We start from the raw sequence: 25,801 nt of genomic DNA, 5'->3' as shown, positions 1-25,801 counted from the left end.
GCCTACTACAGGTGTGGCAGGACCCTGAAGGACAATTTAACCACCAGCCTCATATAAAACTTCAACATAAGATGATAAAGGAAAAAGAAAAACCATTCATGAGCTGGATGTTACAAACTCAGGGAGAAAATAAAATGCAGAGGCTCCTCCCATTGACCAATGCCACTTTTAACAGCAGTCTAAGGCAGTGACATGCTTGATGGCTGGACTGGATGATCTTAAAGGACTTCTCCAACCTAAATAATTCTGTGATTCTATAATTAGACCACACTAATAAATCTGCAATGGCATGGGCTTTTTCACAGCTCTGTACCTACAAAAGAGCCTTCTAATTTTTACTGGTTCTTTCGTGTAACTGCTTAGCTGCTGTGTGTTGGCACCTGCTAAGAAGCATAACAAGACAATAAATCCCAAAAAGCAAAGAAATTTGGAAAGCTCCAAGCAATACTATCAAGTACCCCTGAAGATTTCTTTGTCTGACACTTTATATTTAAAAATTATCCCAGAGCACCCCCCAAAAAAATCTATTTTACTTGTTTAACAAAATGGAGTATTGATTTGCCAAAGCCCAAACAGAGCAGCCTACATGATTCATTGATCATGAATTTGGGCTCAGTCCATATGATCATTAACTTCTTTGTCAGATGCATTAATTTATTCATAAGCTTTGTTTATGGCAGGCCCTTTTCAGTGGCTGATTTCACAATAACAAAACCCAAATGCCTTCTTTACCTTCCATGTCTCTGAGTACAGAAGACAAACCTGGCTGTTCTATCAGCTTCTGAGAATTAATGAGCCTTGTGAAGAATCCAGGAACACTGGAGGTTTTCATATCAGTCCAAGCTCCAGTACTGTTTTGGAACTGTACTTCATGAGCATAAAATTCCCCAAAGAAAGCAGCCCCTTGTGCTGCCATGTGGGAAATCTACCCAAATCTGAGAACATCAGTAGTCAAACCATGAGGAGCTCCATATGTTTTTGTAGGATTGTCAGGAGATGCTGCTTGTGTGGCACAAAGCTACTTTTTTGATGGGCCATCATGGCAATAAGATATATTGGTTGGAAAGTTCTGATAGCCAGGTTAAAGGATTTTAAACCAGGATCTGGTTAAAATCCATGGCTTAATAACAAATCAAAACCTTTTAGGTTTTCCTTGGCACATCCTCTGTGATTTAAAGTAAAGCATCTGGAAGCAAGAGAGTTCTGGATTCTGGTGTTTTGAACATTGTACTGTTTTAAATTCCACACTTGGCTGTAGAGCTTAGTAGGCAGGAGATATCTACAATGAAAAATGAGTCCTCATAATCAATATCTGAGTATTTGCTGCACTCCATTAATCCTGTATCAAGAGGTAACACTGCAGCCATGAAGAATTTCTTCTAGGGTAGGGCAGGGTGTGATCTTACACTGAGCCAGGCAGGCTGTGATAACAGACAGGGTTCAGCATCTGCCCAAAACACAGGGAAGCCCTTGGAGGCAGCTGGATGAGCTCTGCTGCCTTTCCCTCGTGGTGCTGGGGTTAAAGACACACCCAGAGCCAGCTCCCTCCCAGGATGTTCCCTCCTCACCTTGTAGGAATTCCACAATCAGCCCATCTCCTCAGCGTGCAGCTGTCAACCTTTGAACAAATGCTGGGCAAGGAGGATGAAACAGTTTGTGCTTTTCTTGGTCTTAAAGAAAGAATAAAGGAGTTCTACTCTCAATATGTGTCTGGAGTCTCATTTGCATGCTGGATGGGCTGCAATGGAAACTGTGGAATGCAGCTGGACTTGGAGAGCCTGGGAATGGCTGAGGGTGTGGGATTATGTCTTCCCACCTTTCTGGGAGTTCTTGCAAAGGCAGTTGTGGAAATCCCTCTAAATGAGTCAGGATATTACTGAATAAACAGCATAAAGTACATCTAAAGTAGGAAATACAGGGCTCATGCAGAATGTGAGGATGGAAGTTCATCCAGAAAATGAAGTGGATTTTGGATTACACACCAATTGTGTAGATGCCACACAGCCATGGTGATATGGACAGAGATCCTCAGTGTTTATATATTTGGAGAAATGACCTTTATCCTGACTTAACTTTGTGTGGGTGACTTGATCAAAACCCCCAAATAAGAAGAGAGTTGAATTCACCTCCATGCTGGGCAGCCACCTTAAACCTCAGTGATGGATCCTCTCAGAAAATTTTGGGTCCCACTCTTAAAACTGGTGAATTTGGAAACATTTCATGCTGAACCCAAGAATTCCTTATGAGAAACAGGTTGATTTTAGACTTATCTCTGATGTAACTGCTGATTTTGTGCCAAGAGTGGAGAAGAAAACAGAATCACACCTTGCCTGAGGCACAGTCCTCACATAGTCTGTTCTATCATCAATACAAATCACAAACCTCTTCTGCAATGAGATCTCATTACAAATATTTTTATGCTCTACAATCCATTTGATTAAACTTTCCTTCTTAAGATTAAACTATTTGCATTTGGACAGTCATGTATTATGAGGCATAAAAAATGAGCCATCATTTATATGTGCAGTGTATTCTCTGTACATTCTCTGTGTTCAGTGTACACCAATAACTGCTCAAGCTGGCTCAGAGAGCAGAAAAAATAAATTAAAACATTTGCTTAATATTAATGCTATATATGTATATATACATTTTCCTGTTAACAACATATTTTCACAATGCTTTCTTTCTGCTGAAGATTGAATATGTGCTTCAAGAAATAGACTTTAAATGGATGCACCATGGCTGGCTACAATGGGTAATTTCATTTAGGCACAGAATTACAAAGCAGCCATTTTTAACTTCAACTGGATTGCACATTTACTGAACCCTCGATAAATTCATCAATTGGCTGAGTCATGTTGAGAATTGTTTTAAATAAATCTATGTGAAAATTAAATTTAAGTTGAAAAGCAGCAGGAAAAAGATGTATAGTAAGTACTTCATTTGTTGTAATAGGACTATTTGGAAGGAATACAAATGCACTTCAAATTGTAAAGAGCATAATTATTTCTCTCCAGAAGCTGAATGAAACAGAACAACTTCTCCCTATATAACATTTGATATGAATTATCTTCATAAAATTCAAGTTGGCTTTTGAAAATTAAAATTTTCCTTGGTTTACAGGAAATTTCCGAATGAGTTCTACATTTATTTTTGTTGGTTTAAAATGGCCAAAAAACCATAGGAGTTGTCTAAGCTGGTTGGACATGTAGTTCAGCTTCCTTTGGCAGTGGGCACTAACAGATGCCTCACAGACATTTCAAAAATCCCATTTTTTACTTCAATCAAGGTGGAGACGATGGGAGTGGATGGGACATGGAGGGCATGGACAAAACCCCAAACCTTCAAGGACCTTAAAGAGGTCACCTAATCCCCAATCATCCACAGAGAGGAGAAATTGCATTCTACCCCAACAGTGAATCTTGGCTTGGGGGTCTCTTTCCCTTCCTCTCATTTCTAACAAAACTCCAAATGTGCACATTATCCATATGATGCCTAACCCTTTCCAAATGCCATATGGAGTCGGTGTATTGGAAAGGACTGAGAGAGATCTGCAGTGCCACGGAATAATTTATTGCTAATCGGTGATTGCTGAGATTCTGAGACACTTTGTATGGCTTGGGTTTGGTGGGGAATATCAGCAGGAATGAGGATATTGCTCCAGACAGCCATCCATCAAGTGGCACTTAGGAGCTGTTTAGAAGCCGTGTCAGAACTGCTAGATTTAATGACACTAACCTCCTTTTCCAGACAGCCTACCAAACTGGTTCTGACAAGAAATAATTAAGGAATCACACCCAAAAAAAAAAAAAAAAAAAACAAACCACAAAAAAACCCCAAAAAACCCAAACAAACAAAAAACCAAACAAAACAGAACCACCAAAAAATCCACAAACAACAGCAGAAGAGCAACAGGTGAAGCAGGAGGTTTTTAAGAAAGGAGAGGGCGAGGCTTTGGTGTCCTGTGGAGCACTGGAGCAGCACAGGAGCAGTTCCAGGCACACCGAGTGCCTGGAGCCCCCTCAGGGCTGTGTCCTCACCTGCCTGGGGCTCACCTGGCCACCTCTGCCACTGGCAGCCCGATAATGAACACAGGCTACCTGAAAAAGCTGTCCTTGCTTAATCCAGCCACTCCCTCCCTGCTTAAGGCAGCATTTCAAAACCTTCCCCCTCCAAGTTTCTGTCCTTCTTTGTTTTCTTTTTTCTCTTTAAAGATTTATGCCCACAGTCAAATGCCAAGCAAAGAATACTTTTCTTCTAAAAATGTTATTCTGGTGCTGACCTTCCTTCATGCATAGAATTTTTTGGGGGGAGTTCAACCTCCAGGGAAAGAATGATTGATATCCTGCATGTCATAGCCCAGGGCCTGGTCTAAAAATGAAAAAAATTGAAAATTGCCCTCGAAGGAGCCCTACAAGCCAGGAATATGCTTGGGACAAGGGAGACAGAGATGTGGCTGTTTGACCAAGACACTGCATCATGAGTGACAATGGACAGTGATAAAGTTCTGCAGGTTTGAAACACATTGCCCATGCCACCATTAGGAATTTTAAACAAGAATTTTTAATTTGCTGTGTCCATGTCACCCATAATTTTGTACACTCCCATCATCCTCACTTTCCTGTCTCACAGCTGTTATTTACCCATTTTGAGACAGTTCTGGTCCCTGTTGTGTGAGTGGATGATGCCATTTCTCTGGTTTGATGCAGCATTAATTAAGTACTCTTTGAGTACTTTCCTTAAGAGAGACAACACTAAACTCTTTAGAGACTTTGCCTAAAATAAAATCGTGCCAAAGAAACTGCAAGCATTAAATGCCTACTTTATAAATAAGTAACTGCCTTTGGAAAGGAAACAAATGCAAATTCTAGTTACTGTGCTTGAAAGAGGTGACAAGGAGAAGCGCCAGCATCTTGGCTCCCGTCGCTGCTTTATTGTCACAAATTGTTAGTTACATTTGAAAATTATGGATCTCTCTCATTGTGAAAGTTGTGTCTGCCAGTTGGTGCCTGTACACTAGAGTGGGTTTACCCAATTAGCAGGATTTCCCATGCAGGACCCGCACTAGCTGTGCAGGAATCCCAAAGGCAGCTGTGGCAGGTGAGCTCCGCGCAGGGAGCCGGGCACGGCTGGGCACGGCTCAGCTCGGGAGCAGCCAGCCCTGGCATGGCTCTGCTCGTGTGTGCCCCTGACAGACCAGCCTGCCCCATGGCAAACACACCGTGGCAGCAGGCAGGACGGGATTTGTGACCCGGTGAGCTCAGGAAATGAAGCAGGCCGCGGGAATAAAGCCATTTAAGTGGTGTTTGTAATCTTCAGCACGGGCCAGCTCCAGCTATTTGCATCTCTCTTCTGGCACGCCACCAAGTGAGACTCTGCCTGTGCAGAGATGTTCAAGCACAGCCAAGGCTCTCACTGGGATGATGGGAGATGGGTCAGGGAGCTGCTTTAAGAGAAAAACATCCGAGCGACTCAAGAGATTGGATTCATGTAACAGTTCCAGGTGACAAAGGAGGCGTGAGGGGGGAATCAGCATTCCTGGGAAAACACAGCCCTGACTGCAGCTCTGCACCTGCCTCTGCTGAATTCTCCCTGTTCCTGTTCCATTAAACAGTGCAGACCTGTAGGAGTGATGGGGGTAGGACAGTCAGGATGGACGGAGACGAGAGATCTCTGCAGCCAGGTCTGGAACTTGGGGTTTATTGCAAAGGGCCTGGGGCAGGGCCCTGCTGAGAGCTGCCAGGCACAGCTCAGAGCAGGACTGAGAGAAGAGAGGGGCAGAGAGGATGAGAGGGAAAGAGAGCAAAAGGGCAAGAGAGTAAAAGCATAAGAGCGTAAAAGGGGTAAAATTGTAAAAGGCAAGAGAGTGAGGTTCCTGTTACAATACAATAAATCTTCTTCTGTGTTGAATATTCTAATTCTCACTAACCAATCTAGTACAAGATACAAACCCTATAGCATTTACACACAGCCTATAAGAATCATTACATTACCATCCTGTGTTACATTTTAAACCCTAAAAACTCCTCTTTGGGCCCCTTCAGCCAAGCTGTAGGGTCTGCTCTGCCCCTTGGGCCTGTCTGCAAGCAGAGGGTGTTGTTCCATCAAAAGGGGATCACCTTCAGCTGGCCACGCCATTGTTTTCCAGTTGTTCAGTAACTGAGGTATCTCAAAGCCTGCTTTCATTTCAATCTCGCTTATAGTTTCCATATTCTCAAAATCTTTTGCCAGACAATCATATTTATAAGGCTTTCCTGTTTCATCTTCCCCAACACAAACCCAGAACAGCAAACTCCAGGAGCCTTTCCCTCTTCTTTTGCTTGGGTATAGATTTCAGCACCTTTTCTAGCAAAGCTGAGTAGAGATGCAGCATTTCCAACCAAGTCACAATGTACAGATCACACTGGACTTCAACTAGAAGTTATTACAGAATATGTAGTGATGGACTAAAAAGTATGAACCATGGACCATGAAGTATCTGCTGCTTTTATAAGTAGGTGGACAAAAAGCAAAAATCTTGAAAATAAATAAAAAAATAACTTCCCCCTAGCAGCAGTTAGCGGGTCACACCTTTTCCTTTCCTTTAAATGGTAAGTTTAAAGGTAAATTCTATCTAAATTCAATCTGTTTGTAGGTAAATTTTTGTTTCTCCAGCAGGCAGTGAAAATGATCACTTCTTTAGAGAGAAAACCAAAGTTGCTACAGCCTTCCCAATCAGTGTTTTGATGATCTACAGATCGTGACAGGCACTGCTTTATTAATTGGTCCCAAGTTAACAAAAGCAGCATTGTTCACAGAGACATCCCAATAATAACAAGTGCTGGGAAAATGCTAAATTTATTTATAGACATCACTATTATTTTAATGGCTTGAGGAGCATCCAAATATATCTAAAGTGAGTTGAAAAATGTGATGAATTTCATTTTACTTGATCTTAATGACTGCAGGGCAGTCATGTTACAAATACAATAAATAAATATAATAAAGACTGTTTTTTAAATATTTTGTCTTTTATTAATTTCTAATTTATCACTGGATATGGTATGATGTAGGTCCTACCCTGCACTGATCATCTTAGTGCTAAGCAGTATGAAATGTTAATAAAGTCAACTTTGAAATCATGTATTTTGTATTGTCTCTTCAAAATTCCTTCTTTTTTTCTTCTTTAAAAGTAGTTCTACCTTATTCTGGTATTTGAGTTCTTGAAAACTGCTAAGTATAATTTTTCCTGTAAAAGTAAACACAATAAAAAAAAAAACCCTGTTTTTCTGGGGATGAATTGGATATGAAATACCTTGATTTAATTGTGTTAACTATGATTCAATTAAGGTTTTTCTGTGAGGAGGGCAAAGATTTTTCTGCTCAAAAACACTCCTCTCTTCTACTTACCTAAACCGTGTTTTAATTTTTTTCCTCTGGAATGTTTTTTGTGATTAAGATACCAGACCAAGCCATTCATTATTCATCCACGTGGAGGTATTGATGCTCTGGATGCAAGCTGAGCTCCCCACTTTAAACAGATCCTAATGGTTCCCTACATTTCACTATTGATCAGTGTCATTTGCTGTGCTTTGGACAGTCCCTGGGAACTTTTTGGTGAGGTTAAAAGTGGGCTCTGCCATTTGTGCCTCCCCTCTCCAGCCCTGTAGGTCCCTCCTGCAGGGAGAACCTGAGCTGACACAGCTGCTGCTGGCAGTGTCCCTGTCTGCTGCCTGCTTTTCATCCAGAAAAATGAGGGATGTGTCTTAAACACCCTGAAGGAGGCTGAGCTGGATGCTTTGTGTCATGCTGAGTTTTGCTCAGGCAGCAAATGTTGCTCCTGCTCTGCTCCCTCCTCACCAGCAGCGTTTCAGAAAGGCTCCCGTGGGAAACTGTGAATGGGATCAAGGCAGAACTGCAAACCCTGGCACCCAGCATTCCAGAAGAATTGGTTTGACCAGGAAAAACTGTCAGCTGAGTTTCATTTCAGCATTCAGGATTCTCTTTCCTCTTGTAAACGTTCACATCTTTAAGGATGTCAGATAGAAAGGGAGTTCTGAATGCATTTCATTTGGGTAGAACAGAAAACAAAGCAACTTTCACCACAGACTCAGTAAAACAATGATTATCTGCATTTCTTGGAGACTTGCAACCTTTGCTAACAAAACCCAAGATATGAGATCTCACATTGTGCTCCTTCATACACAACATGAATCTGAGGATTTATCAGAGGGTCCCTGGATCCACAGGAATTTGAAAAGCATCTTTGCTTTATGTAAGAAATCAATGCCCTGGATGGGAACACTCCCCACTTTCTGTGGGTTTGTGAAGGAGAGCAGTGATCAGTGCTTTAACCACCAGGTAATGGAGATTAATAAATTTCTTCCCATCAGCTGAGCTGCCCTAATAGAACAGATCCTGTGTGTGCTCCAGCCTGCCCTCCTCCCTGTGTAAAACCAGCTCTGAACTTTTCCCTAAGTTGTATTAGATCACAGGCACAGAACTTAGACCAATGCAGTTTAATGATAAAATCATAAAATCATGGGGTGGTTTGTGTTGGAAGAGACCTTAAATCCCACCCAGTGCCACCCCTGCCATGGCAGGGACACCTTCCACTGTCCCAGCTGCTCCAGCCCCAGTGTCCAGCCTGGCCTTGGGCACTGCCAGGGATGCAGGGGCAGCCCCAGCTGCTCTGGGCACCCTGTGCCAGGGCCTGCCCACCCTGCCAGGGAACAATTCCTCATTGCCAAGATCCCACCCAGCCCTGCCCTCTGGCACTGGCAGCCATTCCCTGGTCCTGCCCCTCCAGCCCTTGGCCATTGTCCCAGCACTCCTGGCTGTGTGAGACCTCAGCAGATTCCCAGGGAATTCCCACTTCTGGAGCTTGGCCAGGTCCCTCTGGAGTGTCCCTGCCTCCCCAGCTCTGTGGCACCTGCAAACCTGCTGAGGGGGCACCTCCATCCCTTTGTTTAAGTCATTAATGAAGAAATTAAATAACCCTGCTCCCAGTGCTGTGTCTGAGCCCCACTCCTCATGCTGGAAATCTGTGTCTTACTTAATTTGTAAACCTGCTTTCCCCTCAACATAAATAAATCCTGGCTACCCTTAAAGGAACTTTCAAGTTTTCCAAAGCTATTAAATGCTGTTGTTCTCAGTTTATTCAAATTAATGTGAGGCAGCTTGGCACATTTAAAGGGAATAAAATGAGGTTGGAGCTTCGAGCTCTGATACACTTGACATACTTTGCTATGATAGGGAGGTTTTGCTTCACAGAAGTTTAATTGCCCCTCATGCAACAGTGAGGATAGACTTTCCAGGTCGAGGTCAAGGCTCACAGGTGGCAAATAAAGAGCCTTTCTCTGAATTAGTTCTTGCCCTAAAGACAATCAAATGTATTTCCAGAGTCCACATGGAATTGCTACTTGCAAAGACCAGCTGCTATTTTCTCCATTATTACTAAAGAACAAAACTGTTCCAGCACAAAACGCTCATTTTCAATTTCATGAGAACTTTAAAATTTCATGAGAACTTTAAAATGTGGGATTAGAAGAATGCAGGAGTGATAATCAGTGGTAACTCCTTATATCCAGTTTGCAGAACACAGCAGAGTGCAGGAGAGTCTCTTTGGAATGACTTCCCATGTTTTAGGGAATCTGAACCTACTTTTTTTCTCCTTCCTAACTGTAGGATTGGAATGTAAAGGTGTGCATCTGCTCCCAAATTAGTACATCATGCAAAATAAACAGCTTCCCTTAAACACTGAAGGAGAACACTCCTTCCTGTGCTTCCAGAGACGCAGGGTGAAGCACACGGTGCTGATGAAGCACTCTCCAGGAAGACTGAGAAGCATTTAAATTTGAATTTCAGTTCCCTGGATAGAAGAAGCTGTGATCTGAAGTGCCCTACCTCTTCAGTGAGCAGTTTAGCTGCTGAGGTAAATGAGGGTAGAAGAGGAAACATCTCCATTTCAGCCATCTGTCTCAAAGAAGGAAATGTTCCTTATTTTTTCAAAAGAAACCATCAATGAAGATTAGCACTTCTCCCTAGCTTCAATCTGCAGAAGGAGATGGTATTTAAGGTATTCCTGATCCCTCAGGTTTCCAAAAGGGTGTGTTATTAAATGGCCCTCTCTCCATGCTTTTGCACTCCAGTTCTTTATTCCCACAACAAAAGCTCCAATGGAAAAGAAAAAAAAAAAAAAAAAAAGAAAAGAAAAAAATCTTAAGATCTTCTTGCTCAAAATTTTTGATGAAAAAATGTTAATGTTGACCAAGGCTAGTGGGGAATATGTGCAGGTGCCTGGGAAGGAGGCAGCTCAGAGACCTCTGCACATGATGTACCAGCTACTGCTGCTAGGAGCTCAGACATTCTGGCTGATTCAGGAGGAAAGTTCATTTTCCATAAAGGATTAAATTCTACAATTGCATAAATTTTAATGTTGCTCTGCACCTGCACAGAGCCCCAGTCCCAGGGTCTCTGTGTATATGAAATTACCCCTAGAAGTCTATGTAACATATTTATTCATCATATTTCCTTCTGCACAGCAAATTTATACGAACACTTGAGACCAAATAAGATTTTTTTTCCCTCCTCTCAATGTGATTCCCTAAAATATCATCATTCACAATATTAACTATTTATTATATTTGTGTGAGAGATTGTATCATTCTTGTCACAGAACAAAAACATCAACAAAAATAATTGTACAGCCTTGAAATAAACACACAAATGGTGTTTTTTCCTGCCCCTTAGTGTCACCCACTGTTCATTCTCCTCAGAGAGAAGTAAAAGGGAACTGTTTGTGAATGCCTAACACAATCTTTTTGAAAAAGGTACTTCCTGTCAGGTTGGCAGTGTTAATTAAAAAAAAAAAGAAAATAAAAAAGTAAGAAGTCATGTAAACCTATAAGAAGAACTTGTATTTTGTCTGGATTTGCCAAGAAGTGTTTCCCAGAAAGATGCAAGAGGATATCTGCCTCCTAAGCACCTTCAGTGCAATCTGGATTATAGAGATGGAAGAAGCATTTCAGTTTTAAGCCATATCTGTGTCACATTGTGTTGAACTCTCCAAGATGATCTATTCATCTACTAGTCATGCTTTGTGTCTGGTTAATGAGGAAAAGTTTTAAGAGTTTATAATTAAAGGACAAAATTAAGTTAATATTGATGGTTTCTTGGCACCATAAGACATCTGTCTATTGCAGAAACATCTGGAAGGTCCTCTAGAGAGTCTGTGATGGGAGGGGCAGCTGAGGGAGCTGGTCAGGGGCTGAGCCTGGAGCAAAGGAGGCTCAGGGGGGCCCTTGTGGCTCTGCACAACTCCCTGCCAGGAGGGGACAGCCGGGGGGTCGGGCTGTGCTCCCAGGGACAGGGACAGGAGCAGAGGGAACGGCCTCAGGCTGGGCTCAGGCTGGGCACCAGCAGGAATTTCCCCATGGAAAGGCTGCTCAGGCCTTGGCAGGGGCTGCCCAGGGAGCTTGGCAGTGCCCATCCCTGCAGGTGTCCCAGCAAGGGCTGGAGGTGGCACTCAGGGCTCTGGGCTGGGGACAAGGTGGGCATTGGGCACAGCTGGGACTCCGTGGGCTGGGAGGGATTTTCCAACCTTGATGATTCTGTGAATATTCAGTGGAATCTCAATAACTTGCTGTAATGGTTGGCAGATTCACAGAAAATTTGAATTCTAATTTTGACTGAGGAAAAGCTGTTTACTTGGGATACCAAACTACAGCTTGGCAGACTGGTTCCTCTTTTCTTCACTCTCCTCCCTGTTCAGATAATCTGAGTTGGATTTTGTGTGAGAGCGTTTCAGCCATGGTGATCATTATTGACATATGCTGTGAGAGCATGCAGGTCTGTACTGGGCTGTATTCTGAGGGGAGGGGGCAGCACAGACTTTCTGTGTGCATGTTCACAGGATTATGCAAAATGATATTAGCAGAATTCATCTCAGTGTTACAGCAAATGCTGTACAGCAGCTCCTGGAATCCTCAAACCAGAGCAGATGTCATAACGCCAAGCCCTCATCCCAGCAGAGCACAACATTAAAAAAATTGTTACTTTTGGTTTTAATTTACTACTCCATGGATGAGAGAAGTCCCATCTGCTTACTTTATATTTAAACGAAAACATAAATGTTGTCCTTTGCTGACATTAGGCTGGATATTACACAGAGATAGAGACCCCAAGCAGCTAAAATTTACATCTAACAAATATGTTTTCTAACATGCAACCATCTGCATGAGAAAAGCAATGAATAAGTTTGCAGAGCTAGGGTAAACAGGATTCAAAGCGTGACCCATTTTTGTGCCACCCTGGGAATAAGAATTACAGAATTTTAGGGAAAGCTGGAACCATAATTCCTCCCATGGGAGAAGTTTGGTCACAGAGGATAAAGGGAAAATCAATTGCTGGAAAGATTAGATCTGAAGACAGTAGTGATTCAGCCCAGCTAAAAGCACACAGCTTTTGAAGGGCTTCTCAGGACTTCAGAACCACCTCTAAAATCTTAAGCCTGTCTCTGATCCTGTGTCAGTGGGAGTTCTGGTTTCACAAACCACTGTTGTAAAAGAGTGGCTCAACACAACAGAAAAATGAGGAGCTGTGCTCTGTTCAGTTTGAAAGGGAAGAGGAAAAGATGGTGGGGATATTAGAATGTTCTTTCCCTCACAAGCTCACTTCTTTGATGGATGAAAATAAAAATCAGCATGTCAGAATGGTTGGCTGGGATTACTATTAATGAAAGCATTCACTTTTTTTCTATGGGGAAGGACAGTTTTGATAACATGCTAAGCACTTCTTAACCTTTTCAGCAAAATGTGCTGACATCTCAAAGAATAGAATTTCAGACAACAATTTGATTTTTGCTTCCCCTCCCTTTCCCCCCCCTCCCCAGAGCCACCTTTCCAATACTGAACTTTATGGCTTCAAGCCTACAACCTCTTCCAGGTGAAGCCTGGTGAGATTTGGGCTAGGAACTGGCACCAGTGGCAAATTCTGCCTGAGCAGGAGTTCCAGGGTTGAGTTGCTGCTGCCCCTTACAGAAACATGGATGGTTTCCGTGTTCCATTTGCCAGTGACACCCCACACACTTGCCAGGATGAACAGGACAAGGTCAACAGGATCCCAGCAGGAGGAAGGACCTGTTGGAAAAGGAGGATGGTCTCCTGAAATGGAGCTCTCTAAATAGGCTTTACTGCTCAGGCTACAACAAGGAAACCTGGGAAACTTGGGAATTCAGGAGACAGTGCAATTCCAAAGCATTCAAGTGATATCTCACTATGGAATAAATTAACAAGTCATTTGTTCAACCTCTAACAGTACTTCTACAACCTTCCCCACGTGTATGAAACAGTAAATTACATAGAGAACACAGAAAAGCAGAAAACAGTGAATGAACTTACTATTCCTACAGTCTGGGCAGAAGAAAAAGAGTATTATTATCTTTCTTCACATAGTTAAGTGAAAGGAGTGGGCTGATGGCTGTTCAAGGTAAACATCATTTTAAAAAGTGCTCAATAGGTCCTTGTTTGGGTTTTTTTCTGGTTTTTCAGAGAGTGAGAGCATCACTGGCTGTCACATGAGTTTACCAGCCCCAACCTGAATTGTCTTTTTTTTTTCTTTATTGGGGGTTCAGGAATTTGCAACATAAACTCTGGCTATGACTAGCTCCATTGGGGCTTCAGCAGGTCTACTCAGCTTTCTGATTCAGCAGAATGAATAGAGATTCTGCTATTTACCTTCTGGGCATATTGTGAAAATGAAGTCCCTGATGTCCTTGTAGACGGACAGAACTGTAACAGCTGATTATTAATATCCTTAGATTCAGCAAATATTCACAGACTCCCTTTCATGGAGCTATAGATTTCAAGGCCAGCAGGGCCTTGATCTTGTCTCTGATTAGCTCAATTAATCTGCTTCCTTTAATACCATTTCCTGACCTTTTAATTGCAGTTATAAATTGTTGTGAAACACAACTGTTAGAGATGCTTATGGAAATATTGTAAAATAACCTGCATTAGCATACATGCATGCATTTTCATATGTATTTATGCATCTATGGGCAAACAAGTGAAATCACCAGGTAACTGATTTACCAATAAATTAGTGAAATCACTAATATTTTTTTGTGGGACTGATAGGCTGCATTGCAAGATGAAGACTAAAGGAGTTGGCAGGACTCTTGCTCTCCCAATCCTTTCACTTTCCATTTCCTTTATCCTTGGAGAGTGTCATAATGCAGCTCTGTGCATTTGCAGCTAGACTTTGCCAGATGTCTACTTCTTGCATATATTTGGAAGAAGCTAAGCTTAATTTAATTGTGTCCCAATTCAAGAGAGTATCCCTATGCTGGCAAGTTGATTAAGCATGGTGGTAATTTTAATTATCTCCTTATCTCTCACTGGAGTGCAGTTAGTGGAGCAGATGAAGTTAACCCCATGGATAAATACCCTTTTAAATCTGGGGCCTGAGACAAGAAGGATAAAGCTTTCTTTCCAAGATCAGAAATTAGCCTTTACCTGTCTGGAGCCATTTCTTCTCCACTTCTCTGTCCATCCGTGGATCACTTCCTTGAGAGACCCTGACATTACATTTGAATCACCTTTATTTCAGGTTGTTTTTTCCCCTGGTAGTTCTGCTCTTGCCTGTGATTCATTTCTGTCTTTTACCCATGACAATGAAGTAAGCTGCTCATGCTTTTTTTCTTAGTTTTAGAGTTTTTTTCTTTTTTTTTTTGCCAGCTGTTCCACTCTGCTCATGACTAATTCTTTTGTGTGGGTTCAACAGAAATGGCACAAGGCCAGCATTTAAGAATACAAGTTAGTGCACTGAAGATCTGAGGAGTTGTTGTGTTTGTCAAGTAGTGTTGACTTTCCATGTCAAAGTCACAGTGGAATCGTGGAGACTCACAGGGTTCACTTTTCATTTAAGACTCAAACACACTAAGTTATTATTTTCAAGCGTTGCATTTAAGTGCATTTAGTTTCCTTTCTGAAAATACCCTGTCAAAAGCTTGTAGGAGGAACAGCAGCATAATTTAAATGTCACTTTCCTTCCCACTCACGAGTTTCATACCCAGTCGTTCTATTGCAGTGACAAAGCTCATGTGTCCACTAACTTGTTTCTGGTCATTTGGCCCTGCTTTCAGCTGGGTGTGCACAGCAGCCTGAGTGCCCATTTGTGTACTTAATTGTCTGGGTTTTAATTAACACAGAAGAACAATAGCTTGGAGAGAAGAACAGAGAGGGATTCCATAAATGAGAAGGTCATTCACCACACTAAGGCAGAAGGTCCTCACAGGAGCAGAACTGTAACATCCCAGCATGCAGCATCTGAACTTCTCCTCTGCTTTATGAATATCCAGCCATTTGCAGACTTTCTGTGCATCTCAGATCATTAATAAACACAACAGGATTCCTGCTTGCCTTATAAATACTCACCCCCAGCATTTGGCTGCAGAGATGTTCAGCTTGCCCTGGATCTCCAGCCTGGCTGAACAGCTGAGAGCAGTTCCATTTGAGATGGTACAAAAATAGCCCCATCTCTAAGCACATATCAATGCATATATTTAGAGTCCCTCATGCCCTGGGGGACAGAAAGCTGGCTGTGCATGTCCAGCAGCATAATCCTGACTCATTTTCTTGCAAGGATATCAAAAAGGCACAAGAAAGCTCAGCTTGTTCACATCCAGGAACAGATACAATTTTTTTAGGAGAGCAAAATACTGTGCACACATTTGCAGGGCTTGAAACCGCTCATTTCACCCTGAAATGCTGTACAAGATTGTTCACTTTATCCAACCTATAACTCAGGCACACCTAGGGTGACACAGCTTCTGCTGAAACAGCAGAAGGGAGCAGCACATCCCAGCTGAGAGGGGTGAGTCTGGGAGTGCTCCCCCCAACAGCAATTTAGGACAGAAGAATAGCATTGCTGACAGCCAAACCCCACCCCTGGGAGCAAACTCACAATCCTGTCCAGCACTGAGTGAATTTCCATGGGAATTTCCTGCATCCCTTCATTTTGCATGTCATTTGCAGAAAACTACCTCCAGTTACAGCAAGACAAAAGCAGATGGTGAGAGGCTGCACAGGGCTGGGAGAGATTGTTCTGGGTATTGATTCTTCATCACAGTTTCTGCAGTCCTCGAGATCCAACATCAGAGTCCTGGCCAGGCCAAATCTTGCTTCACATGTAAGAGCTGCTGAGTTCACATCTTAAGGGAGTATTGATCTACAACAAATAATCTTTTTTTTTGTTTCAAGCAAGCTGAAACTCCAGAGAGAGGACAGCAAAACCCTTTGCCAGTGCTTATGAAAAACATCAGAATAAAGCAGTACCATTTTGAAAACTTGCAAAGTGAATCCAAACCTTGACAGCAAATGTAATATGGAGATGAAGAATGCTATATATACATATATATAAATAAATATATATATATGGCACCTCTTCTTAACTGAGCTTGAGCAATATCTGGCACAACTAACCCTTTAAAATATCACTGCTGTTTATTTGTTTACAAAGGATCTAAGAGGCTGGAAATGAAAGGGGAGATGCTAAAGGATAAACCCACTCAAAAGCATCTTCCCCTTTTGCTGGGAAAGAATTGGGAACAGGTGTTGCCAGCCTGTTACTGGTGCTATCAGCCAGCATCAAAAGCAGTTGGCAATGCTCTCATCATGCAGAAATTCCAATCAGATTTCTCAGTATATTCTAATTACTGCAGTGACACTTGTTATGGGCCTAAATGACTACCTCATCACAGCAGACAGGTCTGCCTTCTATTTAGGGTTTATTGGCTCTTAAATCTCTGCCTCCTCTAATTGGTTATCTGTTTTAGCAAACACATGTAGAAGCCCACATTTATTCACCCCCTGCTCTACCCCCCCTGCACATGAAGGGCTGTGCTGCCATCTCTCCCCTACCCTGTGCTCGTGTCCAGCCCAGCTTCACCCCAAGAAAGCAAACTTGCTCTCCCTTTCTGCACAAACTCTGCCTTTGCCAAGGGACTCATGCAGATAATGCCTTGTTCTGCTGCCTGTGCTGGTGGTACCCACACACAGGGACTTGGCAGGAGCTCTGGCACACAAATGGCACTTTCTAACCCCATGGTTCTTTGCTGTCGCAGTCCTTATGAAAAATAAGATTTTTCATATAAAACATCTAAGGCTTGTACGTACTTTTCCACCCCAAAGGCCTTAATTTCATTCAAACCTACCAAAGCAACTGGCAATTACCCTGCACAGACAGTGCCAGGAGCCAGCTGTGGCACCATTAATTGATGCCTGTTCCTTCACTCAGAAACACAGAACGTATCACTTATTTCCCTGGTCTGGACCTGGTTCAAATAAGCTGGAGATCAATACAAACTTCTCTTTTGATTTCAGCAGATATTGGATCCTATCCCTGAAATGCATATTAATCCTACTGAGAAACAAGCATTTATATACAGCAAGGTATGCATAAAAGCAAACTGCATTCTGCTTTCACAAGCACCATGGTCAAGATGAGTGAGTGAATAAATGAATAAAGGATGAAAAGCAGGAGTATGTTGCTGTAATTTCTATCCCTCATTTTGCTGTGCCCTAGTTGGCTTTTACTCCAGATATTTTAATCTTTTGCTGATCAGGCCATGGATTACCTTTCCAAATGAATCCCCATGCACCTGTGTGCTCACGTGGTGCAGAACTGCTCTGTGCAGCAGCATCCAGCTCAACACCAACATCCTTTTCATGCTCTGAACCTGGAATCTGGGAGTTCTCCCTGCTGCATGGCCACGATAGAAATCTGATGCTCTGGTAGACATCGTGCCTCAAGCTTTAGCTAATCCAAGTTTCATGCAATTACCCTGCATACTGATTTTGTATAGACTCAGGAAAATGCTGGGAGTGTGAAGCCAAGACTCAATATGCCTTGAAAGTTACCATAAAGTCACTATGAAATTATGGAAGTTCCAGAAGTGCAGTTGTGCAGCAAAAAAAAAAAAACAAAAACCAGACACCAGGAAAAAGAAAACCTTTTGAAAAAATCTGAGAGGAATGGGAACATTGATTTTTGTCCTCTGTAAACAGAGCACTCTGCCAGAGTATGAAACCTCTGGCTTCAAATTCCCGTAGCTTAAACATGAGATTGACTACAAGCAAATGTAAGCATTGAATCATTGTCATCAGCCAAGCTGAGAAACTGCAAAAACCAAGAAAACAAGCAGCAGAAAAGAGTTATAAATTTATCTCACTAATTTAATTGACTGTTATAATTATTATTATTATTATGCTTAGACTGAAATGAATTGTTCCCACTCTGATTTTAAAGTTTACTTTATTCCTTCAGTCAATTTTCTGTCATCAAATTAAGCATTTAGACTTTTTTTAAAAAAAGAAGCTGTTAATTTCTGCATTCATCCTTGTTCCTAGAAATAAAAATAAATCTACAGTCGTGATGTGTGGCCACTTCTCATGGAAAAGACCTTCTGGTTTGGACCACAGATGGAGAAAGCATTAATTGCCTAATGATAATTGTCACAGTTAAATGAATGTATCCCTTTTCTCTCTCTTCATTCTTAATACAAACTGTTCTGTCACAATATTTAAAATATTTTCTGCTCACAGTACCCATTGTGGCACTGCATGAACTCTCTCTGTTTGAATACTTTTCTAAATGCTCAGCTACTGTCTTTCATCTCATGCTGAATAAATGACAGCCCCAACATTAATATTGAAGGGGAGCTCATGGGCCAAAGATTTTTCTATGAAATATAAGTTGAAACGAGTTCATGCCACAATTTGTGTGCCACCAGATGTGCAAAACACAATGATACAGAAATATCTGATGTACCCTCCAGCTCCTGTGCCTTGGGACCATGTAACTGTGAGTACAAAAGGGAGCAGTAATCCAGATAATTACAACTGCTAATTGAGATAGGGGAGCAGAGAAGAAACCAGAAATTCATTAAAGAACAAATTGTAAGTTGAGTCACTAAATTTGGGCTGGGGAGTCCTTGGTTAGCAATAACATCTGTGCTGGTCATCACTCCACTGGCTGGTTTATTTTGGATTGTTAGGATTTTCCTCCTGCACCAGTTTTTTTTTTAATTTATTTATCACAATGGCCAAGCAATGACAGCTCCTGTTGTGGAAAGTGCCAGAAATGCACTGGAGAAGAGGGACCCAAGGCTCCAGAAGGGTCACCCAGCCCTGGCTGTGCCCACACCACACCCAGGGCCCTTCACCCAGCTGGGTGAAGCACCAGGCAGGGCAGGAGATGAAGCTCCAGCAGGTCCCTTGGTTTGGATGGCAGCTGGCAGAACCACAGCATCCCTTTTGGACCACACCACCCAACAATTTAAGCCAAAAAACTTTAACTGCCAAGTAGAATTTTGGATCAAACCTTTGCCAACCAAGAATAAGTTTAAAAATTCGTGTTATCAAACATGTAACAGTTTGGAACAGAGACAAGTTTCTGTAGCAGAAGTAAGACTACACTTCTGTCTATTATCAGCTTATTTTTAGATGTCCAGACTGAATGTAATTGAAGCTGTCTAAGCTCTCAAAGTAAAGAATTCAGAGGAGTTTTTTTATAGATTCATACACAAAAGTACAATTGCTCCCCTGAAGCAGGATTTTTATTTTATTTATTTATTTTCACCTTCAGACTTTGTCCAGCTCTTGAAATGATTCCAGGCTGGTTTCTCTGTGATTGTTACTCGTTTTGATGCTGCCTCTGAATTGAACACTGGGTCCTGGGGCTTGTCAGCATGGAGTGCTATTGTTGTACACTGGGATAGAGGCTGGGTTTCCTGCTGGGAGAATGGCTGTGGCACTGCACATGCTGCTCCAAAACACAGCCACATGCACACACAGCACACAGAAGCCCAAAAAATAAAAAAAACCAAAACAAAACACCACCAAAAAATGCCTCATTCATCATATGAAGAAATTATATCTATAAAATTACCATGTTGCACAAGTGGCTGTGGCACTGCACATGCTGCTCCAAAACACAGCCACATGCACACACAGCACACAGAAGCCCAAAAAATAAAAATAAAAAAAAACACCACCAAAAAAATACCTCATTCATCACATGAAGAAATTATGTCTATAAAATTACCATGTTGCACAAGAGGCCAGTTGTTTCAATGACTGCATTAGATGAGGTACAAACAGATATCTCCTCTTCATACAAGTACTTTTCATTTGCACCTTTAGCATTAGTCTTTTAAAAATTATTATTATAATTTTACTTTTGTTTTGGCCATTTCAACAGCTGGGTTTTTTTTTCCTTTTTAGTTTTTTTCTTAAAGTTGGCTATATTTTATACACATCAGAGCTTTTATATGATTGTATAATGCTTTCTCTCTCTAATTTACTTTGTTACCTGTGTGGATAAAATGAATAGTGAATGCTGTCTTATTTCATAAACTTTATTAAGCCTTTGGGGAAGCTTCAATGTGCTCATATGGAGAGGCAATATAGAATGTAGCCAGTGTATCATGACAAAGAAATTACAATTCTAAGCTAGAAATAAATGACATTCCAGAAAAAGCAGAGGGAACAACATTTAAAGAGTTAATAATGAACCACTTGTCTTCATTTTCAGGTCCTTTAATCCTGCTATTGTGCAGTTTTCACACAGTGCTAAATTGAATTACTGCATCATTTTTTACAATTTCTTTGTACAGTTGACCCAGTTTATAGCAGGTTTGGAAGCATTATCATTGCTTAAGGTTCAAAGATGCTGCTGTGTATTGCATTACAAGTCAATCAGTGCAGAAGGATTTTGATGCAATTTGGCTTTTGGATACAGAGGAACAGATATCCAAATGAAGGCTGGTATTTCGTTTGGTCATAACAATGTCACATTGGGCAGAGTGCCTGTTTTATACCCATTTTATTATATTCCTTTCTGCTTCTAGTCCTAGTAAAGTGCTGTTTTGATCAGCTTGTGCAAGAAGAAAATTGAAAAAAGCTGTAATCTATAGATTCTTAGTGGTATGTAGCAGAGGAGGTATTTAGGTGCATACCACCAAAAGAGGAGCCTAGAAATGAATACAGAGTTTTTCAACACTGTACCACTTCCAGAATGCTCCAGGTGAGAAATTCTCTGTCAGAAATATTCCTGTTTTGAGGGGCAGTGCTTCCTACAGCTGTTTTAGCACATAAACATGGTGCTCAGCTTAAATACACTCTGAGCAATGTGTTTTACATAAAGCATTTCATTCTCAAGGTCATTCTTTATGCTTCAGGTGTTAATTTGTGTTGTTCTTCAAGTATTCCTATTATTGATAGTAGAGCCCTTGGTATATGTTATATTGAAATATTGCTAATGTATGAACTGTAACATTAAATTTTTAATCTAATCAATCAAGTGGCATGCATATGCAGTAGATGCTTGGCTTTTACTGAGATTAATTACCATGTGCTGGGGAAGGGAACTGTGTAAGGTGAAATATTGCATGCACACAGACACATGCACGGAGGGGCAGAGAAAAGAAAGAGAATTGTGCAAAGGGATGAGCACTGTAATAAGTTAATGACTACTTCTGTCATTCAAAACATATGCATAGCCTTTAAGACAACACAAAACAAAGATTAAATGCATGTTAAATCAGCTATCTATTAAAGCATTTAGAGCTTTTCTCCAGATTCTATATGGAAATTATGCAATCTGTTGCAAAACTAAACACTTGTCTCCCAGATGGTGCTCAGAGTCTGTCTGAGCAAACACCCCTTCCATGCTCTGTGTAACAACTTGTGCATATTTTTTGTTCCCTGTGCTTCATTTTATCATTTGAGGACATTTGCACTGAGCAGGCTGTGTAGACACGACCAGGTTTGCCTTGCAGAAGGCAGTGGTGCTGTATTTACCCACCTGAGCAGCAGACACTTCACCATGGACAGTGGCACTTCCCTGCCTGGAAGGTGCAAACTTGTGGTGCCTCCTGTTGATACCAATCTGGGCTCTGATTCTCACAGGGCAATGACAGCTGCCCATTAAATAATAAGTTAAAGCTGATGGTTTGGGTTTGTTTTTTTTTTTAACTGTGCTGCAAAGTTAAGCTTCTATGACCATGTTTTGAGGGAGTGTTTTGCCATGCCAAATACCAGTTGTGATTGACGTGAAAATAAGATTAAAGCAGCGCTAATACTTTTATAATGTTATTAAAAGGTACATTATTCATGCACTAGACATAGGGATTACCCTTCTGGCTGAGACTGTGGTATAGCAAAAAACCTATGAAAAGACACAGCAAACTGAGGAGGCTGCTCCATCTCCTCTGCCTTGTTTTCTACCTGTGCAAGGAGACAACAGCAGCTCCCTGTTTCACAGCAGGGAGGGTCAGCATGATAAGTACCTGAGCTTAACAAACCTTCATTTGGAGGAGAAAACCCAGCTAATTATCATTTCTAAGCAGTTTCTCCAGTCTTAGTCTGCAGACACCCCATAGTAGTCTCCTTTGGAGATTAAGTCATCCATCTTGTTTACAAAACCCAAAAACATAGCAATAGTCATTTAGTAGCATCAGATGTCACGTGTAGCTCTCCATGTTTTAGAAAAGTAGAGGTACTCATGGGCATAAACTGACTATAAAACTTAAGTAATGAGAGAACTTCAAACATATTTCCCTGATGAAGTGCTCTGCAATATGTCTTTCTCTCCCTTGCTCATTGTTTTAGCTCCTGTCATAGAAGAAGCCATTGTACTAAGTGAAAGAACTAAAAAACTGAATTGAAATAATATAATTTTAGTTCATTTCTGGAACTTTTTAATAGAGAAGTAATTGTCTCTATTAATCAGCATAACTTTTGTTAAATCTATTGGGTTTTAGAGACACTTTAATATTGCCTCCATATTTTGGAAGGATGAAGAAGATGAAGTTCAAAAGATAGATGAATAGAAATTAGATATATAATACAGCAAAACTGTAGGGGAAGAATTTAGCTGGCAAGTCCTTCAAAGCATAATTTGTCATGTCTCCAAAATGCCAAGAGAGACACCCAGCACAGCAGGGAGCAAAACTCCAGCAGGGTCAGCTTGAATGTTGGCTCAGGGCTCTGTCCAGTCAGACTCAGGTATCAGCAGGGAGAGTTAACCCACAACCTCTGCACAATCTGTTCTCTGCTTTAACCCTCTGCTCTGGGGGAGCTTTCCTTGTGTGCAATTCCTCCTGATGCCTCTGGGACTTGCTGCTTCTCATGCATTTGGAGAAGAATATGGGTCCATCTTGTGCAGAGGGCAGATCAGGGCCCAGGCTCTGCTCCGGGCCCAGCCATGGCCCCAGAGCCACGGGCAGGGCCTGAGCCCAGCCCAGTCTGTCCCTGTCTGTCTGTCCCTGAGCCCAGCCCAGTCTGTCCCTGTCTGTCTGTCCCTGTGTCCCCCAGTCTGTCCCTGTCTGTCTGTCCCTGTGTCCCCCAGTCTGTCCCTGTGTGCAGAGGGCAGAGCAGGGCCCAGGCTCTGCTCCAGGCCCAGCCATGGCCCCAGAGCCACGGGCAGGGCCTGAGCCCAGGAGCTGCCCCTGCCCATGGCCAGAGCTCCTGCCCTGGGCAGTGCCCAGCCCTGAGCAGATGGTGCACAGAGGCTGTGCAGGCTCCTCCCTGGGGACATTGCAGAGCCACACGGACACACTGCTGTGCCCTGGGCTCTGGGATGGCCCTGCTGGAGCAGGGAGGTGCCACCAGAGCAGCCCCTCCAGCCTCACCCATCCTGGGATTTGTGATTCAGCCTCTCCTTAAATGTCAGGTTTCAGGATCTTTTGGTGGTCACAGTGACCCCAAGAAATGTTAAAAGTCTCTTTTCCCAGCCTGGCACTTGAGGAATGAGTTGAGCTCTTCATTTCTCGGTCTCAAGGTTGTTCATTGTTCCTTATCTATAAAATTCTTTCTCCTGCCCTGCCAGGTCCATCCAGCAGGACAGTTCCAGGCACTCTGCCTGCCCCCAAGGCAGTGTTATCTTTTTATACTAAAAACTACCTGTACAATGTTTACAATTACTTCCCAATACCCATCACCTGTGTTAGATGGTGTGCTTCTACTCTAAACCAATCTAAAAGTGCCACTATCACAGCAGAAGATGGAGGCCAAGAAGAAGGAGAAAGGCTGGACATGCCCAGATCCCTCCATCTTGCCTCCTGAACCCCCATTCTAGAAACTCCAAAATAGACTTTTCCACCCCGTGATAACTTCACTATCATTCTACTTAAACTGTTGTGGCTTGCTGGTCTTCATCTAAGGTTGGTAATTTGTTCCATGGGTCATAATCAAACCCACAGGTGTTCTGGGCTCTGTGCCAGGGTCTCTGAGCCCCCTGGCAGGGTCTTGACAGTCCAGGACAGCCAGAGGGTTGTCCTGGGTTCCCACAGTCAGGTGCCTCAGTCCCCAGCCCACGCTGTGGCTTCCTCCTGGACTTGCTGCAATGTCCTCTCTTGTCCATGGGCTGCAGGAGCAGACAGGGTTCTGCTGTGATGCTTCATTTGTGCCCAGCAGAAAAGCATCAGCTCCTCCCTGGCTGTGCTCTCCACAGCAGCCCTGTGCTCCAGGCACTGCCAGCTGGCACTGCCACCACCATGCCACGGCCACCAGGGCTGCAATTCCTTTCCTGGTGAGTCAGCCCCTTGTCTGTATCACCAATTCTGCCACAATTCAATTTTTGTGGGTTTTGTCCCCTCTCATGACTCTGCCTCAGGGTCCCACGTAACCTGGTCCACCCAGTTTGGTGTCAGCCATGTCTGGGGTTATTTCCATGTCTGGGGTTATTTCCATGTCTGGGGTTATTTCCATGCCACTGCTCCAGTTGTTCTTAAAACCAGTGAAAGAGTGCCAGCCCCAGTCCCAATCTCCAGCACTCACCATGTGGAACTGAGGTCTGGACTTGGCACCACTGCCCCTTTGAGCCCAGCAGTGTCTGTCTGTCCAGTTCACCTCTGCTCCCTCTGGTACAGAGGTACTTAAGGAGATTTCTGGTTGAAGGCTGGTTCAGAGGAACCCACTGCTCTGCCCTGAGCCCCAGGCAGAGCTGTACCTGCACAGGTTGCACTGTGTGACTCTGAGAAATCCCTGCTGACTGATTCCAGCCACATTCCTTTGCCTGGAAATGGATGCCTTTCTCAGGACTGAACTGAGGCTTTAGGGGCAGCATTCCCTAAAACCCTTCTCACCTGTTTTAAGACAAGCATGGCTTTTTCTAGTCCCTGCTTGCAACACCTTTTCAAAGATGAGATCAGCCTTCCAATGCCATCAGTGACTTTGGATGCATCTTGTCCAGCACCATGGACTTTAAACAAGGCTGGACAAGGCTCTGAGTATCCTTGATGCTGCTTTGAGGGGCATCAGGCAAGGCCAGAGGCTCCAGAGGCTCCCTTCAGCCTCAACCATTCTATGATTTTCTCTGTCAGTCCAGCTTATTTAAGCAGTCCCCAACTTTCTATTAAATCCACGCCCTGCTTGTATAAGCATGTTTTGCATTGCAAAGCAGATTGTCCAGTTTCTTGAATAGCACAGTCTAACACTTCATAATCTGTTCAATATGATAGGCCTGTTTTAAATTTATGAAGCTGTAAACCAATTTCCTGTACTAATAAACACCTCTGTTTTCATTCCTTTTTATCCTCCCTTTTACATTACTGCACTCCCTTGCTGTCTTTCTCTTGTCCTTGTCCTTCCCATCTTTTAAGATGGGAAAAAGAGATGGGGGTAGGGGAGACAGAGAAAGAAAAATAAACCATCACAACAACAACAAAAAAAACCCCCAAACCTAAAATTCATCAGCTCAAAAAAAAAAAAAAAAAAACAAACTTGGTGAGAAGCCAAGATCAACAGACCAGCAAGCC

The 25,801-nt window shown here is 42.5% G+C and overlaps 1 protein-coding gene across 11 annotated transcripts in view; it reads right to left on the bottom strand.

Annotated features, from left to right (window-relative positions):
• The window catches only part of LOC143695114 (uncharacterized), a 235,485-nt gene that overhangs the window by 59,416 nt on the left and 150,268 nt on the right, over positions 1 to 25,801 (bottom strand). Inside the window, exons 1-2 of one of the 11 annotated variants that reach the window (XM_077185128.1) lie at positions 14,496 to 14,616; positions 12,916 to 13,118 (exon numbers count right to left, since the gene is read on the bottom strand). The exons of the other annotated variants lie outside the window; for them this stretch is intronic. Coding sequence (XP_077041243.1) covers positions 12,916 to 13,118; positions 14,496 to 14,532 — 240 coding nt within the window. The 5' untranslated portion in view covers positions 14,533 to 14,616. Of the gene's footprint in view, positions 1 to 12,915; positions 13,119 to 14,495; positions 14,617 to 25,801 lie in introns of those variants that run through there. 11 annotated transcript variants of the gene reach the window in all.

This window comes from Agelaius phoeniceus, chromosome 12 (assembly GCF_051311805.1).
Source record: "Agelaius phoeniceus isolate bAgePho1 chromosome 12, bAgePho1.hap1, whole genome shotgun sequence".
Classification (NCBI taxonomy): domain Eukaryota; kingdom Metazoa; phylum Chordata; class Aves; order Passeriformes; family Icteridae; genus Agelaius; species Agelaius phoeniceus.
This window is presented reverse-complemented; position numbering and strand designations above follow the sequence as displayed.